This window comes from Megalobrama amblycephala, linkage group LG2 (genome assembly GCF_018812025.1).
Source record: "Megalobrama amblycephala isolate DHTTF-2021 linkage group LG2, ASM1881202v1, whole genome shotgun sequence".
Taxonomy (NCBI): domain Eukaryota; kingdom Metazoa; phylum Chordata; class Actinopteri; order Cypriniformes; family Xenocyprididae; genus Megalobrama; species Megalobrama amblycephala.
In genome coordinates, this window is record NC_063045.1 from 32,946,122 (window position 1) to 32,958,344 (window position 12,223).

Consider the following 12,223-nt stretch of genomic DNA (forward strand, 5'->3'; position numbering starts at 1 on the left):
CTAGATATCTTAATAAACAAAAATGAAAACAGGAAAATAAAAAACCTTAAGAGAAACCAGGTTTAGTCCGGTGGGGTGAATTAGCTAGGTTTGATACAAGTCATATATTAGTTAGGGAAACTCTTAGTTAAGCAGGTTTGTTTTATTTGGCACTAAACAAAACATAACTTCACGATATGTTAATGTTTTGTTCTACGGCATAAACTGCACACACTCACGCGTCTAATTACTTATTAAGGCCAATTCACACCGCACAGACAAACACGTTTGTTGGGTTTTGTTGGATGAGTGTGTTACCCCAGTCGCTGTCTGTTGGCATTGGTTGGGGTTTGTTTTCACACAAGTGAACATGTTCAATCAGCATTTGTCTGTGTCTGTTGGGGCAGTGTGAACAGTTATTTTTATTGACAGTTATTCTAAATCCAACGGCCAACTTGTTTGTTGGTGTTTGTTGGCGTTTGTCTGTGCGGTGTGAATTGACCCTTCGCCGGAAGTTTGTTTGACAGGCAGTCTAACCAATCATAACACAGAATTCAGCATTTTGTCCGTCAAAGCATTCAGGGGAGTTAGTAGATTAATGTCGGTGGACTTGAACTTGGAAAATGGTGTGTACTGACGTCTTTCTTCGGTTGAAACAACATTCCTTCTGATGTTCATTTATGTTTCTTTGATGCTATAAATTAACTAGTAGGAAGAGATGATCGGTTCACGAGCCACTTGAACTGAGGTGCTACAGCAATCTGTAACGACACATTAAAGAGCCACAAAATGGTATTTATTCTTTAGATTCGAAATTTGAGACTGTTTCATATCAAAAGTAACCTGCTCTGTCTTGTCGGTCGACGCGTTGTCAGTGTCCTCTTTGCTCCGCGATGTATTTTTCACTGCGTGAGAACATGATGTGTGGCCTGAGAGTGGCATGGCTTGTCAGACGTAGCAACAGTAACTAAAGGGGGACAGGTCTTTGCAAACGGTCAGTTGGCCTTTAGGAACACACGTTTTCAAAAATAAACATAACTGCTTCAAAATTTACGTCTTCAGTATGGGTGTGTATAATTTACATTGTAGAAGAACACGTCAAAGTATCGTCAAGTTATGTCACAAAAATAAGACCGAAATGTCAGTGGAAGTAAAAAAGTTAATCAGAATGGCAAAGGAAATGTATTTGTGTGATAGACAATATGTAATAATAAACGCATCATAATGGTCAAGCAAAATAATGTAAATGACTTCTACAACTGTAATAATAACACTGAACTGAGTTCAGCTGAACAATGACACTATTTTCTTATTAGAGCTGCTTTACAGCTGAAATGAACTCTGTTCACATCATTAAATCAATTTCCTGTTTTCACTGTAAAGCTGCTTTGAAACAGTCTGTATTGTTTGAAGCAGTGATATATAAATAAAGGTGACTTGATTTGAATAAACTTGGTGTGATTGAAGCATTCTTTCTCTATATATAGGTATTCAAGCTGAGCAGTAGCGGTACAGATCAGCAGCTTCTGGTCTTGGGAGAAGCTTTTGAACCAGGAAGTGACAAGAATCATTTCTGCCAACCTACAGATGTGGCTGTGGACCCTGTTACTGGAAACGTCTATGTCTCAGACGGCTATTGCAATTCCAGGATCCTCAAATTCTCACCAGAGGGCAAATATATCTCACACTGGGGAGCAGGTACGCGTCACACGATCTATTTCTTATTCACAAGAATGTTCTGGAATTTTTTATCAGACTTGATATTATAATGATACAATACTTTTACAATTAACAATACTTAGATATTGCTGCTAGGTATGATACAGCTTTAATTAGATTTGAGTCAGTTAGGCAGAACATCCAAAAGACAGATAAAACACCTGGTTGATATTTCAGAACACTGTTTGGATAGTTTAGTTTTAAGACTTTATTAATAATCTTTTTTTTTGCCGATGTCAAAGGCTCCTCGGACAGAAAGCGACGTGTCCCATTCTGGATCCCGCACAGCCTGGCCTTCCTGCCGGATAAACGGGAGCTGTGTGTGGCTGATCGTGACAACGGACGGATTCAGTGCTTCATGGCAGATACTGGCGAGTTTGTGAAGGAGATCAAAAAAGACATGTTTGGAGGAGAAGTGTTTGCCATCGCATATTCGCCTGTCCAAGGTAAGAAGAGAGGATGATAAATCTGTTTTTGATTTATTGTTTCATTACGTTGTCATAGTACAAGCACCACATGTGCCTCATTTCACACCTGTATAACTTTCTTCAGTGGAACACTAAAGAAGAAATTTAGCAAACTGCCTGGGGTCTTTTTCCGAAAGCACACAGAATATAGAGCACAAAGATGACTACTATTTCAAACTGTCTTACATGACCAAAATGTCAAAGTTGTATTTATGTTTCTGCCTTTAACTTTTGAACTGTGTGGTCTAGAAACATAATTTTTTCCCACTGATTCCTTGGCTGATGCTGAATTGAATATACCTCAGTTCACCAAATCTGTGATCATCTTGACACAATGCTACAGGATTTTGATTAACCAAACCATATGTGCGTAATGTGTTGATAATTCCAATCAGGAGGAAGTGTTTTGGCATATTGACACAAAACTTTGTGTCATTGCCACAATGCCCTGTTAATTTCCTATTAATTTGGTGACCATGAAACCTACTGGTTATTGCAGTTATTAGCAGTTGTATTATAATTCTGTATCGGGATTTTAATGGCTTTTCCTAAAATGAACACCAGGGATGTCATGTCCAATTAAATGTACATGTAACTTAACTGCTACTGTCATGCTTGGCCCCATAGTTTTCACTTGTAGCTATATTTATCCTTTTGTGTTCAGAAGAAGAAAGCAACTCATTGGATTTGGTAATGAAATAGTGAACTTTTGGATTTAATGATTTCATATAATCATATCATGTAATTCAATGCATAAAGCTCAGGAACACTTGAGTTCACTGAGCACCTAAATTCTAACAATGTGAATTCACTTGGCCTTTGATTTATAATGTGAATACATATTCAAGAACATACAAATCCTTCAATGACTGATGAAAAACCCAAATCAATACAAATGTAGACTCTTCAGTCATGTTGTGCTAATATGTTGTTTCAGGTGGCCTCATCTATGCGGTGAATGGAGAGCCTCCATATGGGCAGCCTGCTCCTCTTCAAGGGTTTGTTATCAGTTATTCAACCAAGGAAATCCTGGATTCCTTCAGTCCAGACACACAGGTGCTGATTAACAAATATTTACACACTCTTGCTGAGCACAACATTCCCCCAAAACATGGAAGAAGGGTTATTCATGATGGGTGCTGTGATATTGCTGAAAGCTGTATATTACTTGTTGTATATTACAACTCCTACCTGCAACTGAAGGTCAAAACGGTGCATGACGGAGGGTTATAAAGGATTTAGCAAAAATTACTAATACAGATTGGATACTGATGACACGTTATGTCTGCAAATAAGAGGACAAATTCATACAGATTATTGGTGAATAAAGTTTTTTGGAACAGATAGACACACTTGCTAGAAAGAAGTAAATCACAAGTATAAATAAACCATTATATATCTAACAGTTGTGCCATTTACTGCTCTAATCTTGTGCTTTCAGAGATATCCTAAATCTCTTGAAAAACCTGCATGAGATTTGTTTTCTGAACAGTAAAACTGCTAATACTGGCACTTCTCATTTTCATCAGATTGTGACATCATGTCTGATTTAAAGCTTGTCTTTTTTGGTGATTTGATGAAGAGTGATGATGTGATGTAGCGCTCACATCTTTCTTTAGGATTTATTTTCTTGCTAATAAGCAAATAGGTTTATAGTTATAGGTTTCTCTGCTCTTTATGTCTTACATTTACATTTATTCGTTTAGTAAATGCTTTTGGCCACACTGATTTACCAAATGAGGAAAAATGTTAGCACTATTCCTTATTGCAGCAACACAAAATATCATGTTGATGACAGTACCACAACAAATGTCTTGGTTATGGATCTGTTTACCCATTCTTATATTTTATTCTGATATCTTAAGTCTTTTCCTTCTTTTTTTTTTCTTCAGGAATTTAAAATACCACATGACATTGTTGTTACAGCAGATGGGAGTGTCTTTGTTGGAGATGCAGCATCAGATTCTGTAATGAAGTTTGTTCAGTCTGCAAGTAAGTTTGTAATGTATAAATACACACTACCACTCAAAAGTTTGGGATCGGTAAAATTTTTAATGTAAAAGAAGTTTCGTCTGCTCATCAAGGGTGCATTTACTTAATTAAAAATACAGTAAAAACAGTAATATTGTGAAATATTATTACAATTTAAAATGACTGTTTTCTATTTGAAATTTTTTTAAAATGTAATTTATTCTTGTTTTGGCAAAGCTGAATTTTCAGCATCGTTAATCCAGTCTTCAGTGTCACATGATCCTTCAGAAATCATTCTAATATGTCAATTTGCTGCTCAGGAAACATTTATTGTTTACAACTGTACAAAATATTTGTGTACAATATTTTTTTTCAGGATTCTGTGATGAATAGAAAGTTCAAAAGAACAGTGTTTATCTGAAATCTAATCTTTTGAAACATTATAAATGTCTTTACTGTCACTTTTGATTGATTTAATGCATCCTTGCTGAATAAAAGTATTAATTTCTTTCATTTCTTTTAAAAAAAATAAAAATAAAAATTCTTACTGACCCCAAACTTTTGAACGGTAGTGTATAATGCTACAGAAGCTTTGTATTTTAGATAAATGCTGTTCTTTTGAACTTTCTATTCATCAAGGAATCCTGAAAAAAAAAAGTACTGTTTTCAACATTGATAATAATAACAAATATTTCTTGAGGAACTAATCATCATATTAGAATGATTTCTGAAGGATCATGTGACGCTGAAGACTGGAGTAATGATGCTGAAAATTCAGCTTTGCCAACACGAGAATAAATTACTTTGTAAAATATATTCAAATAGAAAACAGTTATTTTAAATTGTAATAATTTTTCACAATATTACTGTTTTTACTGTATTTTTAATTAAATAAATTAAGCCTTGGTGAACAGACAAAATTTCTTTTAAAAACATTAAAAATCTTACCGATCCCAAACTTTTGAGCGGTAGTGTACTAATATGTGAACATACCAGTATAACATTTCAAAGGAAAATATGAACATGAGAAATGTTCATACAAGTTTTTACAATGCACTATAATGTCATATTTTGCTACACGTTCACTCCTGTTATTATTCTGGTAAGCGTCATGTGATTGGTAATCTAGCATTATAGTGTAAGCCTGCAGTGTTGTCCTATGCTTTTTGTCTGTTCTGGCAACAAAAAATGAAGCTTGAAGATTTTTTTTTCCTCATTTCAGAAGCAGAACATCGCTCTGTTAAAAAAGGTGGAATTGAGGTCCAAGAAATTGAAGGTAACAAATCTGTGTCAGATTATGCGATTTTGACTACTAAATTTATGTTGTGTCATCGACAAGAAACATGTCAGACTACAGGTTGCTTCCTGACCAATCATCGCTTGCCGTCTGTAATGACGTGCGTGATGTCATCAAGAAGGCAGGCTAACTAGCGACTGACTTCCAGAAACAAGAACATAATGCATATTTCAGTTACTCATCGGGTTTATAAAGTGCTTTGGCTATCATTCGGCAGCATTTATCTTTTGTGGTCGTCCCTTGAGGAAACATCATTAAGACCATCGTCTCTCAGATGTGATTGGAAACCGTTGTGGAGGACTGAAACAAATTAAACATGCTAGTCTTTTTGTCGGGACGTTGTGAAGCGTGGCAGACGCTGTGTCTGTTGTCGTTCACCATGACACACTATACAAGATGAAAAGATTGATTCTTGCATCCTGACGCCCATTGTCGTTTACGAATCACACTACACCAAACAGATCATGCCAAAATCAGGCTGATTTCGTGTAGTCTGAACCCGGCTTGGATTGTCTTCATTTTTCATGACACAGCAAGCTTCATTGGCCAAGTCACAGCTACATAGCACTCTGACTGACCAGAGAATTGTGGGCCAAGTAATTTTTTTTTTTTTTTTTTTTTGTATTTGCTTGTATCTGCTTTAAAATAAAAATAAAAAATAGTAATAATTCCATTGTACATGGTGTGCCATTTGAAGTAGGTAGAAAAATCAGTTTTTAAGCAGATGTCCTTCATATTCAGAGCATATTTTGTGTAAAAACCTGTTTTAGTGAATAATTTGTTAATTGCCAAAGGTTCAAAGTAATATTTGAGGGGTTAATATAAACATTTCATATGTATTGGCATCTAAATGAAATTGTATTAATTAAATGTATCAGCCCTAATACTGATGGTTGAAGGATTTGTTTGATACTAAAGGAACAGTTCACCCATAAATGAAATTTCTGGACATCAAAAGATGCATTTTCGTTGCTGCCTATGTGTGGATCAGATACCCTCGGATTTCATCAAAAATATCTTAATTTGTGTTCTGAAGACAAACAAAAGTCTTACGGGTTTAGTACGACATAAGGGTCAGTAATTAATGAAAGAAATTTCATTTTTAGGTGAACTAACCCTTTAAATTCAGAGGCACAATATACTCTTTGTGATCGTTTTAGTGCAGCTCTTGAAATAATGAACTTATTATAAACTTCTGTGATTGACTTAATGGGTGAAACTACCAGTAAAGAAATGTCAGTCATATTTCACCTGTTTTCATAACAGTTAAGCATTCCACAAAATCAGTGATCAATATTAAAAAAAAATTCTTTTGTTTTAGAAACAGAAACATTTGTGCAGGCCAATCTGAAGCCATTACCCAAGATTCCAGCCCAGTCTCCGGTGGCTGTTGTGCAGAAGATCCAGGAGCCGTCACAGAAACAGCATCAGCAGCCGCTGGCAGCTCCTGAAGAGAAGGAGAAGCCCCAGACCGTGGCCAATCAGAGTGCTCAGGGCATATCACCTGCTGTCATCACCACTCTGCTGCTTATCCCATTGGTGGTTGTCATCGCCATCGGTGTCTTTATCCGCTGGAAAAAGGGCAGGATGTACAATGGTAATTGTGAAACTTTTTTAATGAATTTTTCCATGATAGTCTTGTTAATGCCATTTGTTATTGTATGTCAGATTGTTTTTGATAAATTTCTACTATTTTTACGAAGATTGTCAGGTGAAGTTGGAGCCATCAGGGTCAACAGGTGGAATCTTGGGTAAAATCAGAGGTAGGAGAGATACAGGTATTATCACACCAGTTCAGTGGAGGACGTAACCATACTGCGTTAAATCATATAAAGTTAAATCTGCTTTGACAGTTTTACTTTGTGTTTCAGATATTTAAATACATATAAATACTAGTAGAGAACATATCATTTCTAAAAAAAAAATACACACTTATGTTTAGAGAAGCTGCGGTAATAATCGAGAAAATAACCTTTTAAATACAGTTATGTTCAAAATAATAGCAGTGTGTTTAAAAGAAGTGAGTAAAGCTCAAAATCCATATAATAACCTTTATTTCAATACACACAAATGCATTGGGAACACTGCACATTATATTCTAAATCAAAACATGAAGAAAAAAATGATCAAATTTGTTATTACTTTTCAGAAAGTGAAGGAAAAGGAATATTAGGCTGTTCAAAAAAATAGCAGTGTCTGCATTTTTCTTTACAAAGTCACATATTTACTGTATAAACTGAAAAATGCTTAAAGATTTTGCTTTCTTGTGAATCACTGAACTAATATTTAGTTGTATAACCACGGTTTCTGAGAACTGCTTCACATCTGTGTTGCATGGAGTCGACCAACTTCTGGCACCTGTGAACAGGTATTCCAGCCCAGGACGATTGCACTACACACCACAATTCCTCTGCATTTCTTGGTTTTGCCTCAGAAACAGCATTTTTGATGTCACCCCACAAGTTTTCTATTGGATTAAGGTCTGGGGATTGGGCTGGCCACTCCATAACGTTAATCTTGTTGGTCTGGAACCAAGATGCTGCTCATTTACTGGTGTGTTTGGGGTCGTTGTCTTGTTGAAACACCCATTTTAAGGGCATTTCCTCTTCGGCATAAGGCAACATGACCTCTTCAAGTATTTTGATGTACTCAAACTGATCCATGATCCCTGGAATCCGATAAATGGGCCCAACACCATAGTACGAGAAACATCCCCATATCATGATGCTTGCGCCACCATGCTTCACTGTCTTCACAGTGTACTGTGGCTTGAATTCAGTGTTTGGGGGTCGCCTGACAAACTGTCTGCGGCCCCTAGACCCAAAAAGAACAATCTTGCTTTCATCAGTCCACAAATATTGCGCCATTTCTCTTTAGGCCAGTCAATGTGTTCTTTGGCAAACTGTAACCTCTTCAGCACGTGTCGTTTTTTCAACAATGGGACTTTGCGAGGGCTTCTTGCTGATAGCTTGGCTTCACATAGGCGTCTTCTAATTGTTACAGTACTCGCAGGTAATTTTAGACTTTCTTTGATCTCTCTGGAGCTGATCATTGGCTGAGTCTTTGCCATTTTGGCTATTCTGCGGTCCATTCGAATGGTAGCTTTCCGTTTTCTTCCACGTCTTTCTGATTTTAGTTGCCATTTTAAAGCATTAGATATCATTTTAGCTGAGCAGCCTATCATTTTCTGCACTTCTTTATATGTTTTCCCCTCTCTAATCAACTTTTTAATCAAAGTACGTTGTTCTTCTGAACAATATCTGGAATGACCCATTTTACTCCGATTTTCAGAGAGAAATGCACAGTACAACATTTGCTGCCTTCGTCCTTAAATAAGGACCATTTGTTTGACATCAGTTTTTTCACAGAATTAATTGAAATTGATTAATCTCTAATTGAACTCTACACTGCTATTATTTTGAACACACCCATTTCAATTAATGATTCAATTACACATAATCAGCAGCATGCATGTCATGACTGTTGGTTTTCTATTACTCTACTACATCTATTAGTAAAATATTTGCCATGTAGAAATATAATTTCTATCAAAAACAATGATTGATCTGGTTAGTGATGTTGGACTGCTATTATTTTGAACACAACTGTATAATTTGACGTGTTTTAGTCACAGAAAACGTGTACATCAGTGAAATTTTAATATAGCTGGTATACAATCATTTTTTGTTTATTTTTGCGTGAAAACCAATTAGGTTTGTTCTTGCGTGTCTGGTAACTTATTAAGTTTTTATTCTACAGTATAGTTTGTATGTTTAGATGCTCCAGGGGTTTTGAGTAAACCTCTTCCTCTGTCTTTCTCATCCACAGGCAAAGCTGCAGGAAGCCTGAACTTGGGGAATTTCTTTGCCTCCCACAAAGGCTACACCCGACATGGCTTTGACAGGCTCAGCACTGAAGGAAGCGACCTGGAGAAGGATGACGAGGATGGTACTGACTCTGAGAATGAAGAGTATTCCGCTCCGCCGCCCCCAGTGTCCTCGTCCTAATGAGTGTCGCTTGCCAGTCCTTCTGCTAGCGCTTTCAGGATGTACTTTAAATCACCTCTATAATTGTTTGTATCGGCTGCTGAAACATTTTATCTTTTGTGTGAAAATGCTCTCTCTGAGACCTACGACTGCCACTTTAATTTATGATTTTAAGGGACCACAGGGAGATACAAAACTGGTCATTTTGAGGATAAAGACATTTGATTATTATTTTTAAAGGTAGATTATTTATTTAGTTTTAATGATGAACCGCTAGTCAATCTCTTCCAATAATTTATCAATCTGATAGCAGTGCAATTAATATATAATTGATCCAGGCATTGTGTCATAACATTTCTGTATGTTTGTGCCTTTTATGTATTTCGCCTTCTGCAGCACCTATATATTACTACAAATGTGCCACATATTTAAGAGCTGCTACTGTCACCTGTGATTTGAGTTCAGTTTTTGCATCTGAAAAAAGAATAAGAAAAAAAATTGCATATTTAAGGCTGTATTTACTACATTTTCAAAGCTAATGTGAGATGTGTCTGATATTTGTTGTGATAATGAGGTTTTATTGCAAGAAAACTATTTTCAGTAACAATGTTATTTGTGTAATAAAGTGTCTGCAAAGCATCACCTCTTTCTACCAGTTGTATGAAGAATCAGTTTCAGAAATTCCACACTATACTGCACTACACTGAATTACACTATTAAAAACAGTGTGCATTTATTGCAACATAACAGGTATAGGATGATGATGATGATGCTGCGTCATTCCATATATTGTTACAGGAAATAAATGGAAACATTTGCTAATTTACCTTGAAAGAAAGGGCGCCATCTTATCCCACTACTGGGGACTGTAACCCCACAGCTTGGGGCAAATAGGCCCCTGGTATAAATATCCCAGCTGTCAATTGATTTTTGTAAAATACTGAATCAGATATTCTATTTAGTTTTTAAAAATGACAGTGTCAAAAGAGAAGCATCTGAAAGTAAACTTGTTCTATGTATTAAATACAGTATATAAGCCTATATATTTATTTTATTTGAAGGTAATCTCATAGTGCACTATGAATTCAGACTGAATGATTCTGCTGTTTTATAGCCTATAGGTTATGAAGATGTTCGACGTTAGCGGAATTAATAAATAATAGCTCCCTTAATTATAATAAATATTCATATACATTTAAAAAACAAAAAAAAAATAGATCAGAACTGTTACGATGTAAGTAATCTCACAAATGTTGGTGTTCAAATAGAAAGTCTAAAGAGCATGATCGCGCAATAAATGTGTTGAGAGTTAGTGACATCTATGACCAAGAGATAAGTTATTGACGGAGGAACCCCAACACAATATGAAGCCTCGTTTCAACTTCACTCTGACTGTCACCACAGTCTAAATCAAGGATGCCGAACTCTGTTCCTGGAGAGCCATAGTCCTGCAGAGTTTAGTCCCAACCCTGCTCCAACACTTTTTTGTTAGTTTTAAAATAATCGTGAAGGACTTGATTAGCTGGATCAGGTGCATTTAATTAGGGTTGAAGCTAAACTCTGCAGGACTGGAACTGAGATACAGATTGTTTCAAAGCAGCTTTACAGGGATAAACAGGAAAACAATTATCAGTAATAAACGGAGCGATTCAGTCCTCACATCATCGGTGCTCAGGCCCTAATGATCCAAACCGAATTAAATTCTGCAGCTCTAAAAAGACTCTAGTCAATTGAGTGTTGATTTAGTTCAGTTCAAAAACTGTGTAAAGTTAATCAATTATGTTCATCAATTAATATAATTATATAAAGCAGCTCTGGAGAAAACAGTGATGTCATCGTCCAGCTCATTCAAGAGTGTCAGTGGTCAAACCAATATTGCTAATATTAATATCAGTATTGCTGACTATTAAAGGATTAGTCCAGTTTCAAATAAAATTTTCCTGATAATTTACTCACCCCCATGTCATCCAAGATGTCCATGTCTTTCTTTCTTCAGTCGAAAAGAAATTAGGGTTTTTGATGAAAGCATTCCAGGATTTTTCTCCTTATAGTGGACTTAAATGGCCTCCAGATGGTTGAAGGTCAAAATTACAGTTCCAGTGCAGCTTCAAATGGCTTTAAACAATACCAGATGAGGAATAAGGGTCTTATCTAGCAAAATGATTGGTCATTTTCGAAAAAAATGTAAATGTATGTGCTTTATATATACAAATGATCGCCTTCCAAGTGGTTCCGCCAAAACTGCACTTTTGTATTCTTCAAAAAGCTTACGCTGTATGTCCTACGCCTTCCCTATTCTACATATGGAAAAAATGGAACTGGCGCTGCATTTGTTCATCATATTATATATATATACACTCACCTAAAGGATTATTAGGAACACCATACTAATACTGTGTTTGACCCCCTTTCGCCTTCAGAACTGCCTTAATTCTACGTGGCATTGATTCAACAAGGTGCTGAAAGCATTCTTTAGAAATGTTGGCCCATATTGATAGGATAGCATCTTGCAGTTGATGGAGATTTGTGGGATGCACATCCAGGGCATGAAGCTCCCGTTCCACCACATCCCTCTATTGGGTTGAGATCTGGTGACTGTGGGGGCCATTTTAGTACAGTGAACTCATTGTCATGTTCAAGAAACCAATTTGAAATGATTCGAGCTTTGTGACATGGTGCATTATCCTGCTGGAAGTAGCCATCAGAGGATGGGTACATGGTGGTCATAAAGGGATGGACATGGTCAGAAACAATGCTCAGGTAGGCCGTGGCATTTAAACGATGCCCAATTGGCACTAAGGGGC

The 12,223-nt window shown here is 36.4% G+C and overlaps 1 protein-coding gene across 3 annotated transcripts in view; it reads left to right on the forward strand.

Annotated features, from left to right (window-relative positions):
* The window catches only part of pam (peptidylglycine alpha-amidating monooxygenase), a 56,169-nt gene extending 46,108 nt beyond the window's left edge, over positions 1-10,061 (forward strand). For all 3 annotated transcript variants that reach the window (XM_048171317.1, XM_048171310.1, XM_048171322.1), the window contains 8 exons: positions 1,467-1,677; positions 1,941-2,144; positions 3,103-3,221; positions 4,058-4,157; positions 5,359-5,412; positions 6,755-7,030; positions 7,137-7,196; positions 9,262-10,061. In XM_048171317.1, coding sequence (XP_048027274.1) covers positions 1,467-1,677; positions 1,941-2,144; positions 3,103-3,221; positions 4,058-4,157; positions 5,359-5,412; positions 6,755-7,030; positions 7,137-7,196; positions 9,262-9,440 — 1,203 coding nt within the window. In that variant the 3' untranslated portion in view covers positions 9,441-10,061. The remainder of the gene's footprint in view (positions 1-1,466; positions 1,678-1,940; positions 2,145-3,102; positions 3,222-4,057; positions 4,158-5,358; positions 5,413-6,754; positions 7,031-7,136; positions 7,197-9,261) is intronic.
* Positions 10,062-12,223: the final 2,162 nt, after the last annotated feature.